Source organism: Lepisosteus platostomus, chromosome 15, assembly GCF_059453375.1.
Source record: "Lepisosteus platostomus isolate fLepPlt1 chromosome 15, fLepPlt1.hap1, whole genome shotgun sequence".
Taxonomy (NCBI): domain Eukaryota; kingdom Metazoa; phylum Chordata; class Actinopteri; order Semionotiformes; family Lepisosteidae; genus Lepisosteus; species Lepisosteus platostomus.
In genome coordinates this window covers 19,454,403-19,479,416 of record NC_142625.1, presented here as the reverse complement: position 1 = coordinate 19,479,416, position 25,014 = coordinate 19,454,403, and the positions used below count along the sequence as shown (strand labels likewise).

The window sequence follows — 25,014 nt, the reverse complement described above, 5'->3', positions numbered from 1 at the left end:
TTCCACAGTCAAAAGATTCCAGAGGCTAAGAACCCGAATGTTAACTGGTAATGTGCCTGGATAATTTGCTCAGGAGAGGGAGGACGTTGTTGCTAGCCAGGGGCCCTGAGAGGCTGATGCTTTTTTTTGGCTTTTTGAGATGCTTAGGTTTGTCAATGTGTCAATGTGTTTATGTGAAAGAGCATTATATGTTGATATGGTAAATAAAACAAACAAAAAAATAAAATAAAATAAAAAAAAAACAAAAACTCCCCAACACAGTGAAATTGGACACTGGGATTACGCCCAGGAAAGCTTAGAGCCTAGACTGTCAAATTAAAGACAAAACAAAAAGGACTTTCTTTCAATGGAACAAACGCCCAGAATATTGACATAGAAGGGAAAACAATATCTTAATGAAAATACCATCTTCCTGAGTGTTTATGTCCTTATTCTGTAAATTCTGGAATGTAGCCTCCACAAAAAAAGAAACAATCATCTTAAGTTGCCACGATGTACTTTAATGTATGCATTACATTGGTAATCAAGCACTTGCAATAGCAACATACCACAAACACAAAATGTAACCTTATTAACTTTATGGTAGGTCATGTACAAGCAGGATGTTTAGCAGTGGCTTTTTTCCATTCTGTCTGTAATTTGTGCTAACGGAGTGACTTTGCAGATATAATGTTGGGCTATTGCCGATTCAAAGAAAAAAATGCAGGAAATGGAATATCACAACAAATAAATGTTATTGGTTCCAAGATTGGTCTTTTTAATTATGGTTAAAGCTGTCATTCCCAGCTTATTAAGTCAATGTCTGGAGAGTGCATCTCCAACTCAACTTTGTGCAATAGAACTGAAAAAGTAACTGTAACATAAATCAAATAACACCATTCAAAAATGCTGACATAAAAATATGAGTTGGATGCTGCATCACTGCCATGGATCCAAGAGGGATATCACGAATTCAGCTATTGTTTAGGAGGATTTCCTGGTCTACAGAGGACTGCATGGAGTACTGGCACACAGAAGGACATGATGGATGACTTAATACTCCACATTTAGTACTTTTTTAGAATTCAATAATGTTAGCATGCCCAGAGGGGTTGGGCAGCCAGTTAATCTTTGACCCCCAAAGGTTTTTTTTCTCCTTACAGAGGAGGTTTTGGTTTCTCTCCTCCGTTGTCTTATGGCTTTTTCTCTTTCTGTACTGTAATGTCATGTACTGTCACACAGCTTTGTTAAGTGCCCTGGGGCACCCTTGTTGTGAAAGGTGCTGTATAAAAATTAATTTAATTGAATTGAGTAATATGTAGCTAAATCAGTGTTGCACACTTTATACTATTAGTTACCATACATCTTGGTCCGGCAATCTACCCTTCATCACCTGTTACGTTATTTGGATTAATGTAATATTATAGTTCCTGCCAAAGCATTGCTGTTCTTGAGAGAGAAAGTAACAAAGAAAAGCTTTTGAAGAAAATTAAGATAATTTCTAGTTTGCAAATACAATAAAGATAGTCTGGTGTTCTTTCCACACGTTAATCTACACATCTACTAATGAATGCGTGAAGTGTCTGCAGTGTCCAGTAATATAATATAATTACAGAGTAATTCCAGTTTAATTTTCTAATGTCAATCAATGTCAACCTATTTTTGGTGTTTTATTTCTAAAAATCCCCAGCTGTTGTAATGTTAGGTCTCTTGTAAACTGTGTTAATTATTTTGTCTTTTAGAGCACATTGTAGCAAGATCTTTAAACTTTGGTCCCAGGTCATGGAGCAGGTCAGACACAAACTCCTTTTCATCAATGGAAATGGCATCTAGTTCTGGGTCACTCATGGGTTGTCCTTCATCAGCATAAATGTGAGGGGGATAGTCATGCAGTTCATTGCCATTGCTTTGTAATAAAAGCATTCGCTGTAAATAAATACAATAGTCAATCACAAATGTCTGTAATAGTTGCTACAGAATGTCTAGTTCTTCAGCTAGTTTCTGTATTAGAAATTATTACAATCATAACAAAAACAAACAGTTGAAATCTATGACACCATTAATGTCACCATTAATGTTATTACTCTTATGCTTTATCACCCTAATAAGTTGGTACTTGTAAAATATACAGCAGAAACTGCCAACATCTAGAAACTAAATATAAAAATATGAATCATTTACCAATGAACAGCTATTAGCTATTATTGCTTACCTCATTGATTATAGCTTTCACTTCCTCTGTTCTGATAAAGTGATTGCTTTTTTTAGTTTCAGTCGACATTGTTGAATTGATTTGGCTGTACTGCGATCCCTTTGAGACAAAAATACATCCAAATGTGGAAAACTTGGCAATTGATCTGCTCTGTTTAAATTATCAAAAGATTGCCTTGATCTTAATGTCTAGCTGGATACAAATACAATTATATTGGTAAATATTTGAAATAGTGTGTAGGCTTTTCTTTACACCAGATTCAAATAAACTGTAAACTATATATACTGAATTATTTTTACAAAAGAAAAAGCATAATAAGTCTATGTAAAGCACAATAAGTCTATGTTGATTCAAAACATAATGTAGAAGGTCTTTCATGCAACTTCATCTTTACATACTGAAACCAAATTTAATTTTTGTTGTATATTAATTGTTTGTTTTCTATCATTCCCCTTGTTCTTCTGTTGTTGAACTACCATGTATGATTATATGTCAAAAATATGTCAAAAATAAGGATGGAGAACCAAATAATTTTATTTATAAACTGCCATTAACTACAGTAATACAACAAACTGGGAGACATTATGGTGAATGAGATTCTTTTATGTCTCCATGACGTCCTGTTCCTGTGACATATACAGTAATTTGCTTGGTTCAGATTTATCAGTGCAATAAATAGAACACAGTCTACACTAGATGGTTTGCCTGTGACAATTACGATGATTCACGTCATCCCACAAATATTCGATTAGTATATGTGTGAAGGCCAATCAAACACTTGAACATCATGTGCACAATGAAATGGCTTCAATGTATATACACTGGCTGTGTAAGGGAGGAAATACTAATGCTCTTTACTACTGAAGAAAGACACACAGTCCCATGGGCTATACCAATATACTGTAGTAAGGGCAGATAAAGCCTGCTTAGGTCTCTAAGCATAAAGGAAAATTAATATATGTACCTGATAAGAAATCCTTGTGGGGTTCTGTACACATCCACCTTTTGCATGAGTATATTGTACTTGCTCAGTTCTCTTAGGAATCTTCATAAAGAAAGGAAAAGATGGTTATCTGAAAGAGACACTTAAATTCTCACATCTTTTTAGGGTTAAGCATTATTGTGTTTTGAGTTGATCATTCCCATCAGGTTCAACTACCTTTGGAAGGATGGCTGCTTTCAAGATATTGTTCAGCTATAGTTCCTGGCAGTAGGACTACTCTGTACAATATATTCCGATTGGAACACGTAACTGCACCCTAACACATCACACCATTTCCCCCCAACTGATCTCTTACTGATGTGCATAGAGTTTGCCATCAGCAAACCTTGGCTCATTAGAGATTATTATTATAATTATTATTATACCTTTCCATTGTTTGTCACCAAGTATAACTCTGTTTGTAGCCCAGATCTGTCATGCAAGTTGATATTGATGAATAAGCCTAATAAGGCCTACAAGCCATAGTATTGTAACATCTTCAAACTGTTCACTCACTATATGGTTTGGATTGAGTCCTTATGACAGCTTTTTCTGTAGCTCTGGCCAAGTGTTCTAGTCCTGCCTGGTTGAGCTGACAAGTGCAGTTATCAATGGACACTCCTTCCCCAGGCATATAAAGTGTTGGCTCAGCAGCACTAGATATTCAGTAGCCCTCATTCAGGTTTCAGGCAATTACTTAGATACCACATATACAGTATGGTCCACTGTCCCCTTGTCCTGATGACTTCAGTCTTAAATTACAGCAGTTCCATCTTCTACTACACACTGAATTTTATAATGACCTCTGTAAAGTTGAGATTTTAAACTGTCCCTTGATGCTTTCGGCACCTCTCAAGAATTCAAATTGTGAGCCCAGTTGTTCCTTCATCAATGCAGATTAAAGTCAAATCGGTATCTCAACTGTACCTACCTTAGCCTTGTCATGGAAATGTTGCCAGCTTTTGCTGCTATATTTGCTGAAATTCCTTTGATCAATGGTAGATTGATGGTTCAAATTCTTCTAGAAAAGTAAAACAATAAGAATGATCAGATTAAGCCCTTTAAAACGTGAAATGTGTTGTCTTAACTAATTCATTAAGAGCTTAAATGACTGTGTGTTAGCAATATGCATCAGTCCTGTTCAAATTTTGACATAAAAAACACCCTAGCTGTTAAAGAGGTCTTCCGAGGTCTAAACACAAGAGGTCTCTGTTGAAAAAAACAGACACAGCGTAAAGCCATAGGGTACTAAAAAATACTGTGGTACGAGCAGTTAAAGCATGCTGAGGTCCCCAATCATAAAGGAGAATTGAAACATGTACCTGATAAACAATGTTTTTGAGGTTCTGTTCAGATATACAGCTCCCTTGGTTATGTTTTACTGTCAGTCTTGTATTATTAACCTTAATAAGAGAAGCAAAAGAAAATAATAAGAAACAAACACTTCCATCTATCCATTTTCTAACCGATTGTTCCAGTATTCAGGATCAAGGGGGATCTGGAGCCTATCCCAGCAAGCAAACGGGCGCAAGGCATTATATACCCTGGATGAGATGCAATACCATCACAGGACACACACTGACACTCTCACACCTAGGGCCAGTTTTCCCAGAAGCTAATTAACCTACAGTACCAGTATGTTTTTGGACTGAAGCAAAAATACCAAAACATAATAGAAACAAAAATACTTCATGCTGGTCAATACTTCAGGAGAACACTACAAATGTACTGGAACATATTTCACAGACTCTTAGCAGAGAGGTCAATATATATTTACCGAGTTCATGTTTGCCAGTGACAAAGGGCTTACTATGCAGTCTGATCCGGGCATTTCAGTATTGTATTTTAGTAAAGTTTCTGAGGTTTTATGCACGGTGATCATTACTGGCTTTCTCCCACATGAAATTAAAATTGCCAAAACAAGTGATACTGCAATTAAAAGAAGGGAAATTCAGATTAGCGGATTTAATTTAGCTTCTCTGTGAGTATTTACTTGAGTCTTTATGTAATAAAGCTTTTGTAGCACCTGAGGGCTGTAGTTATTAACTATATTATAGAGAACTGATGATGAATAGCACTAGATAATGCAGAGGAATACTGTATGTTGTTAATGCAGTGAGAGTTATAATACTATTATTTTCTTATTGTTTATTAATAGATATACTGTATTGTAGCTACAATATAAGTGTTTAGAACAATGGAACAATTCAGTGCAACAGCATTCTGGCATTTACATGTTTTAACAGTACCTCCAGTGATCTTAACCTATTATGAATCACAATTTCTGAACAATGTTGTGATAGGCTGGTGAAAGAAATTACACTGCGTTGGTACTTTTATAGAAAAAGCACTAGTGATATTGTTCTTTTTATCCTTTAACATAGAGTTTGACAAAAAGATTTTCGACTGCCCCTTGTCTTTGATGGACAGGCAGCCCATAGGTTCAAGTCTTTCATATGCTGGCTCTCCTTGTCTCTCTGTGACCTGGTGTGTGCTATCACAGGCCTCTCTCCAATTTCCTCATACTCCGACAAAAAAGAAGCACACAGTGAAATCAACAGCACCCCAGCTGTCAGGGATCAGGAAGTTAAAGACCGACAGCTGCCTCACAGGATGTGATCATTAGAACTTACTGCTTGGTGCACGCACACACACATACACATAATATATAAAAGATGGCGTGGGGTTCTTCACGTAATGTACTAAAACAATGATATATCAAACATGCTCTGATGAACTTTATATGGCCTCTGCTAATTCCACTGCCCATTAGTAAAGTTCTGACTGAGACAAACTTCATATGCTTGATCAGTCCATTGACGAAATCATGCTTTTCAGACGACTGGAATCGATGTAATGCCTCTGCTTGAGACATACAGGTAGCTAAAAATAATGTATATATTTGATACTCATAGGCCAAGGAATTTATTTAAAGTGGAAGAACTGTGCTGTTTTCTGAATATTAAGTAATTCTGAGCATTAGTTATCACCCTTAAAAAGGATCTTCAAGGCATTCAATAAAAATGACCAAAAATCACAATGCCTCAAAGACTCTTACTATGGTATGGAGTGCAATCTGTGTTAAAATACATGTTAATATTAATTATTTAATGTCACATGAAGGGATGTTTATTTCCTACTTCCCATATTTATGTCCTATTTATAAATAATTATAAATTAAATTTCCATGCAGAATGCCTTATTTCTTTACCACATAGAGGAAAATGAAATTGTTCTTCTTAAAATAATGTATTACTCATTGAAGAATAACATCAATAAGGTAAAATAACAGAACTGCAAACAGAACTGAATGATATTAAGGTCACTGGATGGTAGTGTGTCTGTATTTTCTTCCTGATTAAAGAAAGGACACTTAAATGATGAATATTCTACAAAAATACGATCATACCAAGGAACAGAAATAAAACCACAAAGATGATCCCTATGGCACTGCCTCCCATCTGTGCAGCAGGGGATTTCCGGAAACTGCAGCTTGCTGGTCCTGAACTGACACAGTCACACACTGTCACAGTGAGGTTCTGGATAGAATACTGCTCCTGCTTGTCAAAGATTTTTAAAGACACTTCATACACGCCGCTGAAAACATTACTTTCCTTGATGAGATCGACAGAACTGCCTGTGAAAAGAAAACAAAATATTATTTTAAAATATACATTTGCATTTTGTTTAGCTTAAATTTTTTTTCCTGGTCATTTTTAGGAAATGTTTTAGGAAACAAAATAAATAAGATTGCAATCTCTTTTAAATAACAAACAACACATTTCTATTGTAGAATCCACAAGCGAAACCCATTCTTTCTCATTTTAGTGCTGGAACACCTGTGTGCATCACTTTTTAGAAAGGGAAATTTAGCCCTGAGTAGGATCAATTTTTATTAGGATGAAAAGCATTAAGATGCAAATGTTCTCTCTTTGGCTTGTTAAGGGTTAAGGGCGTTCTGTTCTGAATCTTAATTTTAAGGACAATATTCTGGAATTCTCTAGGTCTATATTAGTAAGACAATGGAACTCCTGTCTAAGTTTGTGCCTGATTGCTACTCCATCATCCGAGTTGTGGCAGAGAAATAAAATCTTGCGGAAATCATTGTAATCACTGACTTTAGGAGCCATGAAATGATTAATCTTTATTATTTGCTTCCACAGTAAGATTATATCAGAATCCTGATTTTAATACCCCTCTTTTCTCATTCCAATATATTTTTATATATGATATTGCAAATAATGCCCACTGTTTCTTAAACAATTGAGTCTTTTTATAAATTAGGAGAGGTTTAGAGTCAGTTGTATAAAAGAAGTACACGGTAAAGTAAGGAATCTTTGACTTGTTGATTTCACCGTGAGTAGGATCTAGTCTCCATTTTCCTTCAAGATCCTTCTCATTCACCAATTGGATGCAGAAGGGCCCAGAAAAGGGATCTTCATCCAGGTCATATGGAGTGATGTTGGTTGCTCCTGCCCCTGAGCACACATCAATGTTGGTTTTACGCAGAAAAGGAACATTGTCGTTCTCGTCTCGTATGTGGATAATGAGAGTCCCAGTGCCTGTCATGGGGGGGGATCCTGTGAATTGAGAGAGAGTGACATTTTAGCAGAACAGAAGGAATTTTTTTCTTGAAAAGGGATTTATCTGCGATTTTCAGTTGAATTATATTCAAAATCAGATCTGACCTAAATAAAAGTATAATGTGAAGTTAATAACAGATCTACAGTACTTTCACTCATAAGTATACACAAACTCCAAAACAGAAGAATGTTAATGGTTTCATAATTACAAATTACTTAATTTTTTATTAATGTTTTTAATTAAAATAATTTTAAAATTGACTGTGGGAGCTAAGCTTTATAGTAAACATAGGCTTTAATCTTACCTTTATCAATTGCATACAGAATTACTGAATATGTGTTATTCACAACATATTTAGATTCTCTGTCCACTCCTTTAATTGTTTTAATAGCTCCAGTTCGCTTGTCCACAGTTACCCATCCTGCTGGATCAATCCCTATCTGATATCTGTTACAAGGAAGAAAGTGATTTCAATGAAGGAACATTAACAAGGCTTCTGATGGCTCCTATTGTGCACACAGAAACTCCTGTATTATTGCTGTATTTCTATAATTACATGCTTTAAATCAAGAAAGATTTCACTTAGTGTGCAAGATGGGTAATTTGAAACTCGGGGTGGAGTAGTGGGACTGTGGCTAAGGATCTGCGCCTGTGTGTCACGGACGTCCAAAGGGACTAACCATGGGGAGCAGGAGAGCGGAAAAAGACCAATATGCGTAGCGGCAAAACGGGAAAAAGGCCCGGGCTCATTAGTGCAAAGAGTTCAGGAATGCCGTATAGAAACCTATGCCCTCAGGGAGCGGACGTGGGGCGCCCTGGTGCTAGGCGGGTCTCAGGACATCCGAACGTCAATGCTGAGCCAGGACAGAGAGCAAGACCCGGAAATATATAGCCCAAGGGAAAGAGAGGGACCGGAAGGACAGCAGACCGGAAACTAGGGACAGGACAGAGAAGGAGCGCCCTCTGGCTACAGAGGGCGTGACAGACATGCTTACTCTGTCAATGATGCATCAAACATCAAAGCTACTTTGACATTCATTTTACTTATACTGTGAGTTTCAAGCTGTAAAAATCTTAATACTCTCCAGAAAAGCAGGGGTATGGAGCGTAGCCACTGAAAGTCATCGGTATAACTTTAAATTCCATATTACTGGAATATGTGACTAAAGGGCTGTGATGTGTAGTCACATACTGTGGTGAGATGGGATTTAATTTCTCAAGGGAGGTTCTACTGGACAAAATAAATGTGATTTCGAGCAGTACGTGTTTCAGCTGGAGTTGAAAATTACTGTAATTCAGCACGTGGTATTTATGTGTAAAATTTAAAGGAAGCAAAAAGAGAAGCTGTTAGTACAGTATTTAAAGTGTTTTTTTTCTAATAAGCACCGAATCAGATTACAAGGTACTGACAAAGTCATGCAGATCTGCTGTCACAAGTGGAAACTACAGCTGTAGGTGTGTGGAGGAAGGTACCTGGAATTCCTGCTGAAGCCTTGAGATCCTTCAAGAAATATCTTATTTATCCTCTTATCAATCTAGTACTTTCCTAGAGACCACACAAGGAAGATGGAATACACACGGTAGCTATTCAGACCATTTGTATTCATTTGAACCTATATTGATCTTAGACATACACCCATAAGGGAGGTCAATGGATGTGAGATGATCACCAGTCAGATTATTCTGAATGACAATTTACAGTCTGTAACATACTCATTCTAAGAGTGAAAAATAAAGAACCATATTGCCGTGTACCTTTCGATATATTTCTTTTAGACATTCTGTAAGCCATATGGCAATTCACTGATTGTGATGCTACCTGGTTTCTGATCCATTTATTGATTTATATTGCAGTAAAAAAACCTGAAATTAAAGGTCATACATAAGCACAGAACATTCATTTATTTTTGGGTTGATTAGATTGTGACTATTATCTCTTTAATGCATCAATTTGAAATCATACAGGTGTTTCCAGAGCCAAGACCAGGAATCAGATTTGGCTAAAAATATATAGAACTCTAACATGGAGGTTTTAGACTCTCTTGAGGGAACAGTCTTCTGTTTTTTTTTCCAACCTGAGCTCTCAATTACAGTTACAAACTGGGTCTAATTAACTAATTGGCTGTTCAGTTATAATACTTGTAACTAGGCTCCAAGATGTTCTTTAAATAAATTTATCTTTCGGGTAGCAAGTGTTTTGTGTAATCAACTGTCAACGACTTTACTTAACATCCTATATATCTGACATATAGTATAAAAGAAATAGGCTAAATGTTTAATTGACTACCCTCAATAAAATAAAAAACACCAGGAGCTGGGCTCCCCAGGAAGTGAATCTGTTCTTATGTCAGCCAACAGATAAACAGAACTCTGGACACATACAGCAATTGCCTGGCCAGTTCTTTCCATGATACCGAAGACAAAAAAAAAACATTTCTTACCCTCACAACAGTCAAGATTCCATCGTTAGTCTCAGGGTCAGTTGTTATGTTAAAGTGTCTGTCTTTGTCCCCTTCGATGATGTATTTTGCTTTCCAGGCAGGAGTGAACTTTGTGTCTGTGTCGTTTACCTTTATTCTGAGAATGGTCACTCCTTCGTCCCTCTCCTTCACTACCACTGTCTCCTACAGTTAAAAAAGTAAGCACCTCGGTTAATGGGGAGGCCCACCTCAAGAAATCTCAATCAATCTGAAACCTCCCTCTCTAGGCTTTTCATATGTTGTAACGACCGAGATTGTAATTTAAAACCTAGAATAAGAGGCAGTTCTTTACACAAAGGCACGTGAGTGTCTGTAAGAAGCAACACAATTATATAGTGTATTTTTTAATTATACACACATAAATTACTCAAGTAGTGCTAATGTTTTTTAAACCTTAAGGAATGATTATGCTCATTGTAGGAGTATTGAAGTATAGAGATATGTTTCTCTTTTGCCAGTCCTAAAAAAACAGTTACAGAAGATATCAAATACATTCATATTTATTTAAACAAAATGTAGGTGTTGTAACAGAAGAAACAAGGTTCTTGATCCCGAGATGAAGTGAAACAGATGAGTTTATTGCATGCAAGGAACAATAAAGCCGAAGTCTTGTTTCTCGCAAGAAACAACAAAACCGAAGTATTGTTCCACGTACTGTTACAAACTTTTGGGTTATATAGTGTTTTCTTCTCCGTTTCTGACGTCACTCGGTATGATGGTAAAGAGGGGGGTTCATGGTATTTGGCCAGTTTACGATGTTCTGGGCAAATGGTCAGTTTAACATTACACCCAGGGGGGTTCCTAGCTGGCATCTGCAATCCTTATCAGTTAACCCCCTTTCCTGCCATAAACCCCTGCTTGTGACTTGGAAGTCTAAACCCCCTACAGAAAAGATTAAATTCAAACCCCCGTCTTCACATCTTTCTTCATTCCCCCCTTATAAAATATGGCATACGTCAGTGTAGCCTATTTTTATACATACAATGTCAGGGCAGATCTTTCCTTTCTTGGCGAACAGGTATGTATTGCCATGACATTGTACATTCCACGGTTATGGCAAGATGTGATACATGTTTTTGTGCACGTGATGATTACAATTATACATATAAACAATACTACTCCTACAGATAAACACTATAAAAAGGTTCCACCCCAGGCCCCAAACACAGACTTTACCCAAAACCCAATTCCCCAATTTTCAGTATAATAGTCCTGATATTTCTGTCCCTCATTGTAAATGTGTTGGGCCAGATCTGAGATGTGCTCAGAATTATCAGGGATATATGTGCAGCATTCAGTGCCAATTACTGCACAAGTTCCTCCTTGGGCCGCCAGTACATAATCTAAAGCTAGTCGGTTCTGCATGGCCACTGTTCTGAGGGCTACCATCTCATCATTAACAGCCTTCAGACTAGATGAGGTAGACTTTGCTAATTCTTCTAAAGTCGAGGCCATTTGAATTAACTCTCGACTCAGAAAGTTCATGCCGGCTTGTGGAAATATTATACCTAAATAATATTCCCAATCAGCCAATTTTCTTTGTGGTCTGTGGTTAGGTCCGAAGGGGGTGTGGGTTTGAACACGGATATGAGGAACCACATATCCTAAATAACATGAGCCAGACCACTGGGCTGGCAACCATGGGTAGGCTCGTTTTCCACAAATGAAATATGTTCCGTTTGGCGCTCCCCATGCCTCTGAAAATAAGAAACTTATACCGAATTGTGGGGTGTGCCGATCCCATCCTGGAATTTGGAAGGTAGAGGTGGATATATTTGCAGCGATGGTAAGGTTGCAACGACTCCATCCAACCAAGTGCAGACCATTAGTGTGCTGAAAACATATGTTTCCCTCACGTTCCTTATTTAGAGTCAGGTATGGTGGTGTATGGCTTCTGTTATATTTAGGAGCGTAAGAGCCTGTGAAACTCGTGGGCTCTAAGCCTCGCTCCTGTAGATACTGTAATGTTGTGCAGGTTAAAGTCGTGTTATGGCAACCCCCATAGTTTGTCATATTAAAATCTCCTAAATTATCCCTCCAAATGATCATGCCTATGACTTCCTCGAGACGCCAAGGAATGGCTCCCATAGGAAGTCCTCCCTGTACATATTTGGGTAATGCGGCACACACCCAGCAGGCACTTTGGTTGGTTTTCTTAGCTGTCAGATAGGAGAGGCCTAAAAAGGAATTAATTCCATGTTCTCCTTTGTGGGAGAGATGATCATTAATCCCTGCGGAACATAGTTCTACAGCAACAATTATCATTATTGACAGAAATGATTTCATTCTGGGTCTGTAAATGGGGATGAGGCTCGTCGGCAGTGTGGCGCGTGGATCCAGCGATCTTTTCCTTCCACTCGAACCGCAGACTCGGTTGTCAACAGGATCTGGTAGGGTCCGTCCCACCTGGGCTGGAGAACCTGTGAAGGAAATTTCCTGATCCACACCCACTCTCCTGGGATGAGGTCGTGCCCTCCTTCAGGTGGTGGTCCCCACGCCTCCAGGACCTGCTCGCGGGCTCCTTGGGTGGCCTCTGTCAGCTACTTGCAATAATACAAAGGAATGGTTGATCCCTCTGAGGAAACCCCAGTCTCAGCACCTGTAAGAGAACTTGTTTCAAATTATTAAAGGCGGCTTTTGCTGCAGGAACCAAGGCAATCTTGTCCTTGTACTGCACTCCCCCCTTAAGCAGATCCGTTAAGAGTTGTGCTCACCCTGTAAAAAAACATATTACCCAGGCCCTGTTAAAATTCCACAATGCTAGACACAAAAGGGCCTTATCATAACTGCTTCTATTAGACACTCTAAAGCTGAAGCAACTCAGACTTGTGGGTTTCCTCGTCAGGGGAAGCACTCAGAATACCATCAACATACTGAGTGATCACAGCCAGTTGAAGCCACGTGATACCCTGTTCTGCATAGTCATTCTTTGTAATGCATAATATTTCAACCCAATAGATCTGGGATCAAACCACCCATTAAAATCTGGTACTCGGCAAGTAAAACTTGCTGTCCCAATACTCCTGTGGCCTCCTGCCATCTTCCCATATACATTGCTCTATAGTACACTGTTGAACAGAGGAGTGAAACAAGCAGGACAGTAGTGCTCCAGTATCCCCTACAGAAAAACCAACACTCCATTAACAGTACATTTTTATCCACTGGACTGGGACAGACTTAGGGAGGCTACAAGGGATTTACAGGATCTAATCGTTAGGTAAACAGATTTTCTCACAAGACGTTATTCTCCCCAGTCTCGATTCTAAACCTACAGCGTTTCAGCATGTCTGGTTTCGAGACATTCGAATAAAACCAAATTGTTTCCACTATTACAACTAATTGTATAAATTACAATTTATAATAATTTATAATAATACAAAAACTGTTTAACTACTTTTACGTCCACCTGTACTGTACTTATACGTTTCAGACGCTCTTATATTTTCCAATCTCCTTAAGTTGATTTTCGTCAAGTCTCTGTAGTTACGTCTCTAGCCAGTCCCGCTGACTAAACACACTCACACCGTCATTTAGTAGACCAAAACTCACAGTTGCACACATACATGCCGGCACACAAATTCATAAAACACACATATACATCGAGAATATATTTTTCTCTTCGTAATACAATGTGCTGTATTCTTGTTTTACTCCTACATGAATCATTTTAATTCCTGAAGCGCACTCCAGGTTCGCTGCATTTCTAATTTCGGGTGCGGTACTTTAGCCCACCGGTCAATATCTTACGGTTTTGGATTTGATCGTATGGGGGAAATCAGGGAAGGTAGGTGCGATTGCAGACCCCCTCGACGGGGTGCGAGACAGTGTTAGAGTGGCGCTGTCATCAACGGCGCCAGCCCCTGCTACATCAAGTCCTTTCCCACTTCGAGTGAGAGTACAGACCTGCGGGCGCCCTCCCTCTAACAGGGGAGACCCTGATCCGTCTTTATCATACTCATACCAAGTGTTATCCCAATCAGACCCCCCTTCTCCATATGGCCACTGAGGGAATTGATCCCAATTATTTTCGTTTCCTGCCTGTTTGTTCCCCTGTGGGAGAGCAGGATATAACTTAGTCGCCGGCTGTAGCACATTAACCAGTGCAGCGTGACCAGGAGTTAATTCCTAATTCGTTTCTCATTCTCCTGTACTGCCTCTTTTAGCTTTTTTTTTCCGTATACTCTTTCGTAGCGAGTAAAGTATATCTTCTTCCGGGTATTTATTTTCCCCGTAAACACACTTTTAAGTCACATCCCAATTTCTTTCTTTTTCGTCATGTATCTGCCACCACTGGTGCCGGCCGTGCACCAGGGTGGGAGCTACATGCTTGTGCTTTTGCCAATCAATACTCATATATGCTTTCTTTACAGGCGTCTTCGCCCCAAATTCCCTCTGACAAACTCAGCTTTTTCCATATTTTTCTCCTTCTTTTCCGTCAACTTACACTTTTCCGATATTTAAACGGACCCTTCCACCACTTTCTCAAACCATCAGTTAGCGCACATGTTCGGTCTCTTTAAGATTTACTTTTGTCGTGTGTGAGGTAACAGCTCATTCAGTAGGGGGATGCTTTCACTTGAAAAACCTGTGCATTCCTGCACTCATTCAGCCAAGGGCGTCTGTTACCTCAGGATCTAAATGCCTCTCCGAGACTTTAGAGAGGACTTACACCGCACTGTTCACAGGTAAGAAACGAGACCTCGAAAACCCCCTTTCTTGATCAGTAATTCACCATCCCCAGAACGCCAGCATCGCTGCTTTTGCCCCGGGGTGGACTTACGCACTGAGCTCAATCAGGGCGATTCTCGGGTCCCCCAAATCCTGCCACTTAATGCCCCGCTCCCCACTATGAGGTGCGCCCATGCCAGTGTCGCGCGTGTGTATATGTATTTCACAAACAAGGAAAACACCAAAAACATACATACATATATCTCCTCCACTCCTGCTTCCTTTAAAACAAAAAAAAAACCACGCCACGCCAATCTGTGCACGATCAAGGCGTAGCTAATCTCAGGACCCCGGGCGTAATTAAAGCCCACACCAATCCTGGATTATACGTGCATTTAATGCACCACTCAGCTCCAGAACCCCGGGCGCAATTAAGGCCCACACCGATCCCGAGCCACAGAACTCCGGGTGCAATTAAGACCCACACCAGTTCTGACCTTCAGAACTCCGGGTGCAACTAAGACCCACACCAGTCCTGAACTACGTGCATTTAATGCACCACTTGCTCTAGAACCCCGGGCGCAATTAAGGCCCACACCGATTCAGAGCCTCAGAACTCCGGGTGCAATTAAGACCCAAACCAGTTCTGAGCTTCAGAACTCCGGGTGCAATTAAGACCCACACCAGTCCTGACTTCACGGTAAGGGTCCAAAACCCGTTCAAAACTCCACGCGCAATTAAGGCATACACCAGCTTCGAACGCCTGTACACAATACCGCGGAACCCCTGCCAGACCAAATTCTGGGCTTACAGCAAACAACCCATTACATACACCGGTGCCTTCCCCGGGCCAGAGGAATTCAGAAACTCACGTTTACTCCGTCATCTCGGGCGATTCTCGCAGGGAGCAGAGATTTCCCAATCGGTCAGAGAGAGTCGGGACTTTTAAATAAAAGAGGAGTCCTTACCTCTTAGTTATGTGCGCGCTGACCGTCTCTCCTGCCGATGGGAAGTTCTGCGCCTTCTGGAGCATCCTGCCGACTACGCCAAATTTGTTGTAACAGAAGAAACAAGGTTCTTGATCCCGAGATGAAGTGAAACAGATGAGTTTATTGCATGCAAGGAACAATAAAGCCGAAGTCTTGTTTCTCGCAAGAAACAACAAAACCGAAGTATTGTTCCACGTACTGTTACAAACTTTTGGGTTATATAGTGTTTTCTTCTCCGTTTCTGACGTCACTCGGTATGATGGTAAAGAGGGGGGTTCATGGTATTTGGCCAGTTTACGATGTTCTGGGCAAATGGTCAGTTTAACATTACACCCAGGGGGGTTCCTAGCTGGCATCTGCAATCCTTATCAGTTAACCCCCTTTCCTGCCATAAACCCCTGCTTGTGACTTGGAAGTCTAAACCCCCTACAGAAAAGATTAAATTCAAACCCCCGTCTTCACATCTTTCTTCATAGGTATGATCAAAAAGACAGACTTTAGGTCTAAGAAAGGTGGGTAGATGGTCATTTTCATCTTCAACATTTAGGACAACAGTAGTAGAACTTGAGAGCTGTCTTTCTTTATCATAGTCTTTAGCTCCAACAATGATGGTATATTTCTTGGTTTGCTGGAAAAATAATAGATTAATAAAAAAAAACAGTCAACTTAATTAAAACAATATTGAAATTCAGGATCACATTTCTAAAGTTTGGAGATATTCACTAAGGCAAAGTCATGGCAACTTGCTTGGTCTTTTTTCCTGCACATATGAGGTATATGTTTTCATGTACAGTATATAGAAATTAATATTAGCTAATATTTCCACCTGTTAATATTCTCATTTAGAATAGCCTGCTAATTTGTCAAAGAATTGCATTAAGCAAAAACAAAAAACCAAGTATCCTCTTAAATATGGAATATTTTTACTGTAATATGCATTCAAAACTGTTATCTAGATTAGTACAGGATCAAGTAAAAAGTTTATTCCATGCTGAAAAGAGAAGAAAGGAAACACAATGTTTCAGGTGTGGAGCCTTCTTCGGGTGACAAGTCACACCCAAAGAAGGCTCCACAGCCAAAACTTTGTGTTTCCTTTCTTCTCTTTTCAGAATGGAACAAACCTTCCACCTGTTCCTTTGCAGCCTACGGATGCTGACACAGGCACTTACTTGAACTACTCCTATCTAGATTAGTAGCTAGATAACACAGGCAGAATTTACTCATTTCAGCCCTGTGACATTGTACTCATTTCAGTGGCACAGACAGTAACTTATCTTGTTGTTCTCTAAGCTGCAATGCTCACCCTTAACGCTGCTAAAATCCTCTTGGGAAAACTAATTCCAAGAAAATAGCCACTTTTAAAGATTGTATTATTTTTTGCATTTTCCTTATTGTGAATCTACTGTAGCAATGCTTCAGTTGCAATCCATCTCAAGAAATCATCCTCCCATCATAGTTTTAGAATAAGTTTATGCAGGCTATTTTAGCTACAGGAGCTTTAAAATTAACTAATAAACTTCACTCACCTCATAGTCTAAACAGCCTCTGAAGGAAATGGTGCCATTTCTACTAACGTTGAACTCTATATCTTCTGTGTTGGGGGTTACTGAAGCAATGTAATAAGAAATATCGGAAGTTTGAGTTTTATAATAGTCGGCATCTGTTGCTGATACAGTTATCAGACGTTGCCCTTTCAAAAGAAGACAAAAGTGTAAATAATTGTAAATAAACTAAACAAAGTTGCAAGTAAAGACCTACAGTAATTAAACGATTATGCAGTAGGTATCAGTGTGCAAAGTGATCAGTGTGTAACTGGTTTGAGGAATCTGTGACCAACATCGATCACCGTCCCCAACCAGAACAATTACACATTCTCTTTCTTAATTAAAAATTTGGAATGTGCTTCACTGAGGACTTCATTTTGACTAGTGAGTTTTAGCCCCCAAAGTATTTTAAAACGATTGAAGGTTTGAAGGTTTTGGAGTATACATATACAAATGATCTTGGATGCATAGCTTGACTAAACCTTAATTTGTTAAAAGAAAAAGTACAGCAGATTTTTGAAGTGTGTGTTAGTTTTTCCAGTCTTCCATTTTTAAGCCCAATGAAATAAAGAGTTAGCTTGATACTTCTTGATTTAACTGAGATTAGATTTTTGGAATTAATAATGCAAAATAAGATGGCTGTTGCAGTTTGTGATATATTGCCCAGATTGTAACTTTGTTAAAAAAGAGAATATATTTCGGAGGAATAGTACTTCAAATACTAAGCAACAGTTTTTTTTTTATTATAAATGTATTAGTACTTGGGATATGCCTCTGTAATGTCTTATCATAAAAAATAAAATAATACCTTGAACCATTGATTCTTTAATGGTTGTTTCATAACGTTCCCACTGGAATCTTGGTGGGTTGTCATTTATGTTCAATATAATGATCTCAATTCCAAGTTGTGCATACTTCACATTAGTGGCGTCAATTGTAGCTTCAATTGTTAGCTATAGGTATTTGAGATGAAGAAAAATACATGGTAGATAATTATTATTGATTGAAATGATGGATTAAAGGAAATATGGGTTCTAATTAATCAGAAATGTCAGGAAATACTACAGTATAGCAAAGCAGCATGCCAGAGTGCCAGCTACAGTATGCACATGAGTAACACAGATAGGGGAATATGGCTCTTGGTCAACAATAGAAAAGACAGAGTACTGTACTTTGTCCTAAGATTTAACAGATGTTCGAGGAGATGGTCACAACGCATTATTAAAACATATGATGGAAGAAAACAACACCTACAAAATGTCAGTTCTTAATGTATGACTGGTATTGTAATGAACATCTCAAATTTTGTGTTTGGGAGTGGTTTTGAAAAGCGGAATGATACTTGATTTAGTTTAGTGACAGCAGAGCCCTGGAACTAAAATAGTGACTCAGATTCCCTTGTCTTTGTGTAATGTCTCAACTGCCACCACTGTCAAGATGTTTATATATACTTTTAAATATGAGACACAGTATACACAGTATGCGTAGGCATGAACACATCAGACAACAAAGACAGCAAACTGGCAGCTATTGCTTTGCTGAGATACAGGGGCTATTGCATCATCGCAAACAGACCCAATAAACACCTCTATATGAGGGTTCACTTCCCAGTCATTAATGAATACAGTTTCAATGTAACACCAATAATAAATTTTAACTTACATTCAGAGCCTGGTGTTCCTCGTAATCTATTGATCCATACACCATGAAGGATCGGGTTGTTTCATCAAAGCACAGGATGCCCTTTGGGTCTTTATCCACCCCTTTGCCCCTTAGTTTGAATCTCAACCCATTTTCCCGTTCTAAATTTATCTAAGAAGCAATTTAATAATGATGAAGATAATGCATAGAAATACATCTAACAGTATGGCAGTTATATTCATGAATAATCTGGGGGAAGAGCAATTCACTTCAAGACCAGAATCTGATTGACCACTGTGAGCATACTGTTACATAGTTGGGTGAATTTCAATTATATATTTTTTAACTATTTGTGAAATTACACAAGTAAAAACAGATACAAAAACAGTGCCTGTGACAGTGAAATAACCCCCTGGAGCCTGAATACTGTGGCTGTCCCACTGGATCACATGACTAATCTTTTATTGCATTGGAATTGCCCATCTGCCTGAGCTCTGTGTAGGTTTTGGGAAACTGGGAAAAATTGCCAATCAAACCCTAATGGTGGATAAACCACAAATATGACATTTACACCTGTATATAAATGTTACCCCACAGGCATATGTGGGAATATAAGATGAGAAAAAAGTTAACAAGTTTACTTTATTTATATATTATTTATAATCTGGCATTGAGAAAAGAGAAAAAAGAGCAGGTTATGTAATCTAAACTATAATACAGAAAATGCCACTGATTTACTGTAGTAATGATACATGTAAAATGAACACTGCACCAACCTAACTGAATTAAAACTGTTCATGCACTCAAAACTGACAGATGTAGTTCATTGGATGAACAGGTGAATGATGGGGACCAAGTGTTCTCCCCCGTTTTGTAACCTCTCATGTGTTATTTGGTTTTTAAAACAAGTTAAAATCTAATTCTTTCAATTAGGTGGCTACCTTACAGAAAGATACACATGCTGAATGCTGAAAGACCTTTCTAAGGCTGTATATGGCAGATCCTATACCATTATCTCTGTTTTGTTGTCAGAAATTCCTTGAGCACCTTAGATATAGCTTTTCCATAAGCACAGCTCTCTGGTACCCAGAGAGCAAATCTCTGTTTTAACCCCTATTAAATATGAAAGTAAACAAAGGTTACAAACAAGAGGAGACCAGCTGACCCATACAGTATTTTGTTTGTGTATGGATTTAAAATGTATTATTGCATGTTTAGATTTGTACAAAATAAGCCGTTGATTGAACAAGAATAAGTCAAAAGTTTACATTTATGTTAAAGTTTCACAAATATGCCTAAAGCCCAGATTAAATCGGAACTTCAACCGAAATCTGTCAATTAGAAAACCTACTGTTTCTCAACCAGTACAGTGAAGTATAAATGGTCTTTATGGTGAAACAAGTTTGTATTTGAATATTTCAGATACCAAAAATATGATGCATTGTTCCAATATTTTTTATGCATAAAATATACTTACAGTTCCCAATTGATATGGAAAAGGGCCTGGGTGTTCCTCCTCAATAGAAAATGAAGCAATAATCCAATTTCTTTTGTGGCGTGTCATGTGTGAATCAACAGCATAATGCAAGTACTAAATAAACGGCAATAGATAAGCAGTCAAAAACAAACACATAAGTAATAAACAAAACGGAACAGAGTCCACTAGGATCTTAAAACACTTTCGAACAACAACAAACTCAAATAATAACTGTCAACTTCTAGGGAACTTCTTACAAATCAGTCTGAATGGCTCTTTCTTTGTAAATACTAGTATGTTTTTTTTGCAGAACAACTAGAGTGGCATAAGAATTTGACATTTTCATCCTTGTACTGTCTTTTTAAAAAAACAATCTCTCTCAGTTCGGTTTATTTGTCTGGACTCGCTATACTGCATTTAGTATAGTATTGTAAATTGTTTCAAATTAACTTGAGAATGAAGCAAATTGAAATGGAGTTACAAAATGTTGTGGACACTATTAATTAAACTCCTTTAAGGCTAATATTTGAAGCATATTCAGATAAATTAATTTCCAGTCTATGGTAATGTCGAAACATCACTATTTCCTTTCAACGGAACTATTTCACACACTATATAATTTATCCCACATATCAATATCCCAAAACATTTCACACTTTTATGATAACACAACTATATCTATGTTTAAAGTGTTTTTTTACATGCTTAAGCACTGCACACTAAAATTCAAGGGCATAACATCACTCAGGGTATCACTCCCTCCATATCTACAAATTTACAAAAAGGTGTGTAAATCTGACAATTTGAATACATATTGTCAAATTCACATAGCAGCACTATAATAGAATTACTCTGTTCACTATATAAACAATATCCCTCCACTAAAAACTAAAGATAGTCTTTCTATTTTATTTGGAAATGTGATTATTTAGGGGCTATTTGGAATGTCATCGCCAACGTAAAACCCTACAATATCTTGTACTTTATGTTCCCTGCATGATTTCTAAATTTCTGATTTGCAACATTTGCTATTATGCATCATTGACACAATGCAAACAAATTTGTGAATGTACTTACTGTTACTACTACCTGCAAAACGGTGATGGCAACCTTGATATCAATACTCAGCATGGTTCGATGATTCAACAAGAAAAAGCAATGATTTCCTTCCTTCTGCTCCCACATTATGAAGTGCACTGACACCAAGGCCTTGACTAGTTTGAACAGGAAGGCAAATGATCCTCTGATGTCATGGATTTCAGAGAATTTTACAGCTGTGGGTACTATCAAACATGAAGGAGTAGATATCGTACAAAGCTACAGAGGCTTTTTTTGTTACAAATAATTTGGGCATCTACCAGGAAAGTGTATAATTCAGTTTTTGGATTGTTTCTGAGGCTCCTCCTCACTCCTGTCAGCTCTTAACTGAGAAAGTGAAAAATGCCAGTTGGCAGTTTATTTGCCTAGAGAGTCGGGTAGAGTAGCCACCAGCTATCTTTAAGGCATGATTATTCTGGACAGTGACAAAGACATTCTGCAGATCATGAAAGTCATTACAGATGCACAATCTAATTATATATTCACCTTTCATAGCATAAAAGGCAACATTGTCTTAATTCAGGAATAAACGTATACAACAGTTATTTATTGATTCCAACTTAAATACATACAGCCAAAGTTCATACTGACCCTCCGATTCATTTCTTAAAATGAATTCAATGAAAAGATCAGCAAAGAAAAAAGTATAAGAGAAGTAAATGCATTTTAGAAGATGAGAAGAGAATGACAAACATTGTAAGTGAATGTTCTGCAAAGCAAAAAATAGAAATAATACAAAGATTTAAACAAAAATAAAAAACACAGAGTTTTAAATGATTTCTCATTAAGAGACCATGACGTAGAAAGAGACTAGGAGATTATCTTCATTAAAGGTCTTCGGCAAGACCTTCAAAAGAGAGATACAGTACATAAAGGAGACAAATATGAGCCAGATGTTTACTGATCAATCAGGTCTACCACATTTACAAATCCAAGGAAAAGGAAAAAATCTTGAGTCCAAGAAAGTGTCTGATTGAAACCATATGATTTATTTAACAGGCATTTACAAGATGCAATTCATGTCAGACTAATTTACAGAAAAATAGAAATATAACTTACATTTTCATCTCCTGCACAATATAGAAAAAATATATAATGGCAAAAGTCATCTTAGGAATTAATGAAAACAGTTAAAAGTGTAGAATTGCTCTTGTAAATCCTCATTTACAATATTGTGTGCAAATTTGGTTGTTACATTACAAAAAAAGAATATTATTGTTTTTGAAGGTGTTTGACAGGTTGACTTCTTTTAACTATAAATGTGTCCAGTTTGACCATTCAAATTTTCAAATTAAAAATATTTTAAAAATGTGTGTGCATCATGTTTAATCCAACAATAATACAATTTCCTATTCATTTGTATTAAATTAGCATCATTGAGTGCTTAAAAATTTAACCTCTACCCAAAAAAAAAATCAGTGTACAAGGTTAAAGAATCTGGGTTCTTCCTTGGATTCATTCCTGGGTTCAGGAAGTCTCATTTCACCATGAAATGATACTTAACTCACTCCCTTGGCTAAATTAGAGAAATTAAAAGAAAAAGTACTGATTTTTATATGAAGTAAGAATCATAATACATGCTAATGGCTATGGGCCCACAACTGCACACAGGAGAAAGATGGAATGTAAGTAGCCTCCTGACAACCTGACCATTATCAAGTTCAATAGCCCCCTCTGAAACGTTGAAACTCTGAAACCAAACATACAGCTGGGTGCTTATGAATTGTGTCTGAGACCATCAGCTGTAGTTTTACCCGGTTACGGCACATGTAGAGGCCTCTCCCATGCTAAAAAGCTCATATGAAGCACGTGTAAGTGTATGGAAGAATGGACATGGTAAGAAAGTGTGTTCAGATGAAAGGCAAACTGGGAATGAATTCCAGGAAACTTCCACGAGACTTGCTGAAAGCTGAAATCTGTAAGGTGTGGCCCTTAGCCAAGCAGGTAATACCCAATTTACTAGGAAACAATTAATAAACGTTTTTTCAATACAATTAATTCTTGAGTGTTATTCCTAGCGAATTGTACAATTAGATACTGTATTTAGACTGTATGCTGTTATATTAGAATATTTTCAAGAATATATTTAGAAATATTTAGAATATTATAAAGCTTTTGAAATTCCAAATGTACTAATTTTCAGAATGGAAACAGATAACTATTTCCTAAGAAGTGAGATGTGAACAATACATCCTTCATTCCTCCAACTCTCCCCACCGCCATTCTGATTAAAACACAACCAGACAGGTGTGGTTCCTGCAACACACCCAACATATTGGTCTACTGAGAGGATCTGGTAATTGTAATGGCAGTACTTTTCCATGGCAGCTGTGGTTCTCCATTAATGCCCTGATATTTTTTCCCATGACTGCACACAGATTTTCTTAGTTCTAACATAAGATAAAATCTTGTCCCTAGCAAAGACTAGAGCAATCAGCAAAAAGGAAGGACTAAAAAAACAAGATTGCAATCAAAAGTGAATGCAATGCACTGATGAGCCCCAGGCAGGACACAACATGTCTAAATGTTGTTTACTTAAAATGTTAATAAAATAAAACATCATAAAATAACACTGCAGACTGACAGAAAATATTATTTCAATGGCTTCACTAATGATTAAGAAGCAGAGCTTGAAACTCCACATTCACCCACCCAAAGCCATGACAGTGTTACTTAGAAATCAGCCATCAATCAAATTAACCCAGACTTATTGCAGCCTAACAAGCAACGAGTTGGGGCTAAAGTGATACTTCAGTGCTGTTGGAATTCCAGAGAAGTGAATTACTTAGATAAAAAAAATAGTCAGGTAAGGTTGGGTTGCTACGCTCAATTGCATTAACACGACATTCTAGCTTCAGCGTAATGTTTGTTCTGCATGATCTGTTCTTTGGCACTGAAAACACGATCGTCTACTGATATTCTATACAGAGCATAAAGAAAAACAGAAAGAAAATTCTCAGGAACTCCAACAGTATATGCATCACATATCGGCACCAAGAATCACAGATGTGTAGGTGGTGCACTGTTCAATCTACTATCACAGCCTTTATTGTTTAAGATTCAATACATTTTTACCTTTTTTTATAAAGAAGTTGATTACTATTTATTATCAAGGAGATAGAGTATTGTATAAGGGCTTGTGAACAAATTAGAATATTTGGTGACATACTGTATAAACCGTGTGTGAGCACAGTAGCTGTTTGATGCCTTAAAAGTATATTGCATTACTTTGATGTGCTGATGTACCTAATAATAATAACCTAACAGTATTTCTCACTCTTTCTGTAAAACTTTCACAATAGCAAATTGACCTGGGACAACTGGACAACCTCTTTTAGAAGTTTAAATTCTACACTCAGC

The 25,014-nt window shown here is 37.7% G+C and overlaps 1 protein-coding gene across 1 annotated transcript; it reads right to left on the bottom strand.

The window, feature by feature from the left end:
• Nucleotides 1-1,511: 1,511 nt before the first annotated feature.
• Nucleotides 1,512-21,899, bottom strand: LOC148648176 (cadherin-like protein 26). Its single transcript, XM_088608000.1, has 16 exons — nt 21,634-21,899; nt 20,557-20,670; nt 19,101-19,250; nt 18,247-18,391; nt 17,421-17,584; nt 16,391-16,522; nt 10,114-10,381; nt 8,062-8,220; nt 7,529-7,753; nt 6,583-6,810; nt 4,951-5,102; nt 4,496-4,576; nt 4,105-4,194; nt 3,156-3,236; nt 2,192-2,290; nt 1,512-1,905 (listed from the first exon to the last, which is right to left on the bottom strand). The coding sequence occupies exons 1-16, from the start codon at nt 21,739-21,741 to the stop codon at nt 1,702-1,704; spliced, it is 2,400 nt and encodes a 799-aa protein (XP_088464126.1). The 5' UTR covers nt 21,742-21,899; the 3' UTR covers nt 1,512-1,701.
• Between the last annotated feature and the right edge of the window lie 3,115 nt (nt 21,900-25,014).

Excerpts from the sequence above, each read along its gene's own strand:
- LOC148648176 (XM_088608000.1), bottom strand. The coding sequence starts at position 21,741 with ATGTGGGAGCAGAAGGAAGGAAATCATTGCTTTTTCTTGTTGAATCAT. Across the intron at positions 20,671-21,633 it reads TTTTGCAGGTAGTAGTAACA|TACTTGCATTATGCTGTTGA; the intron begins GTAAGTACATTC and ends CCGTTTATTTAG. Across the intron at positions 6,811-7,528 it reads GAGACTAGATCCTACTCACG|GCAGTTCTGTCGATCTCATC; the intron begins GTGAAATCAACA and ends TTCTTTTCACAG.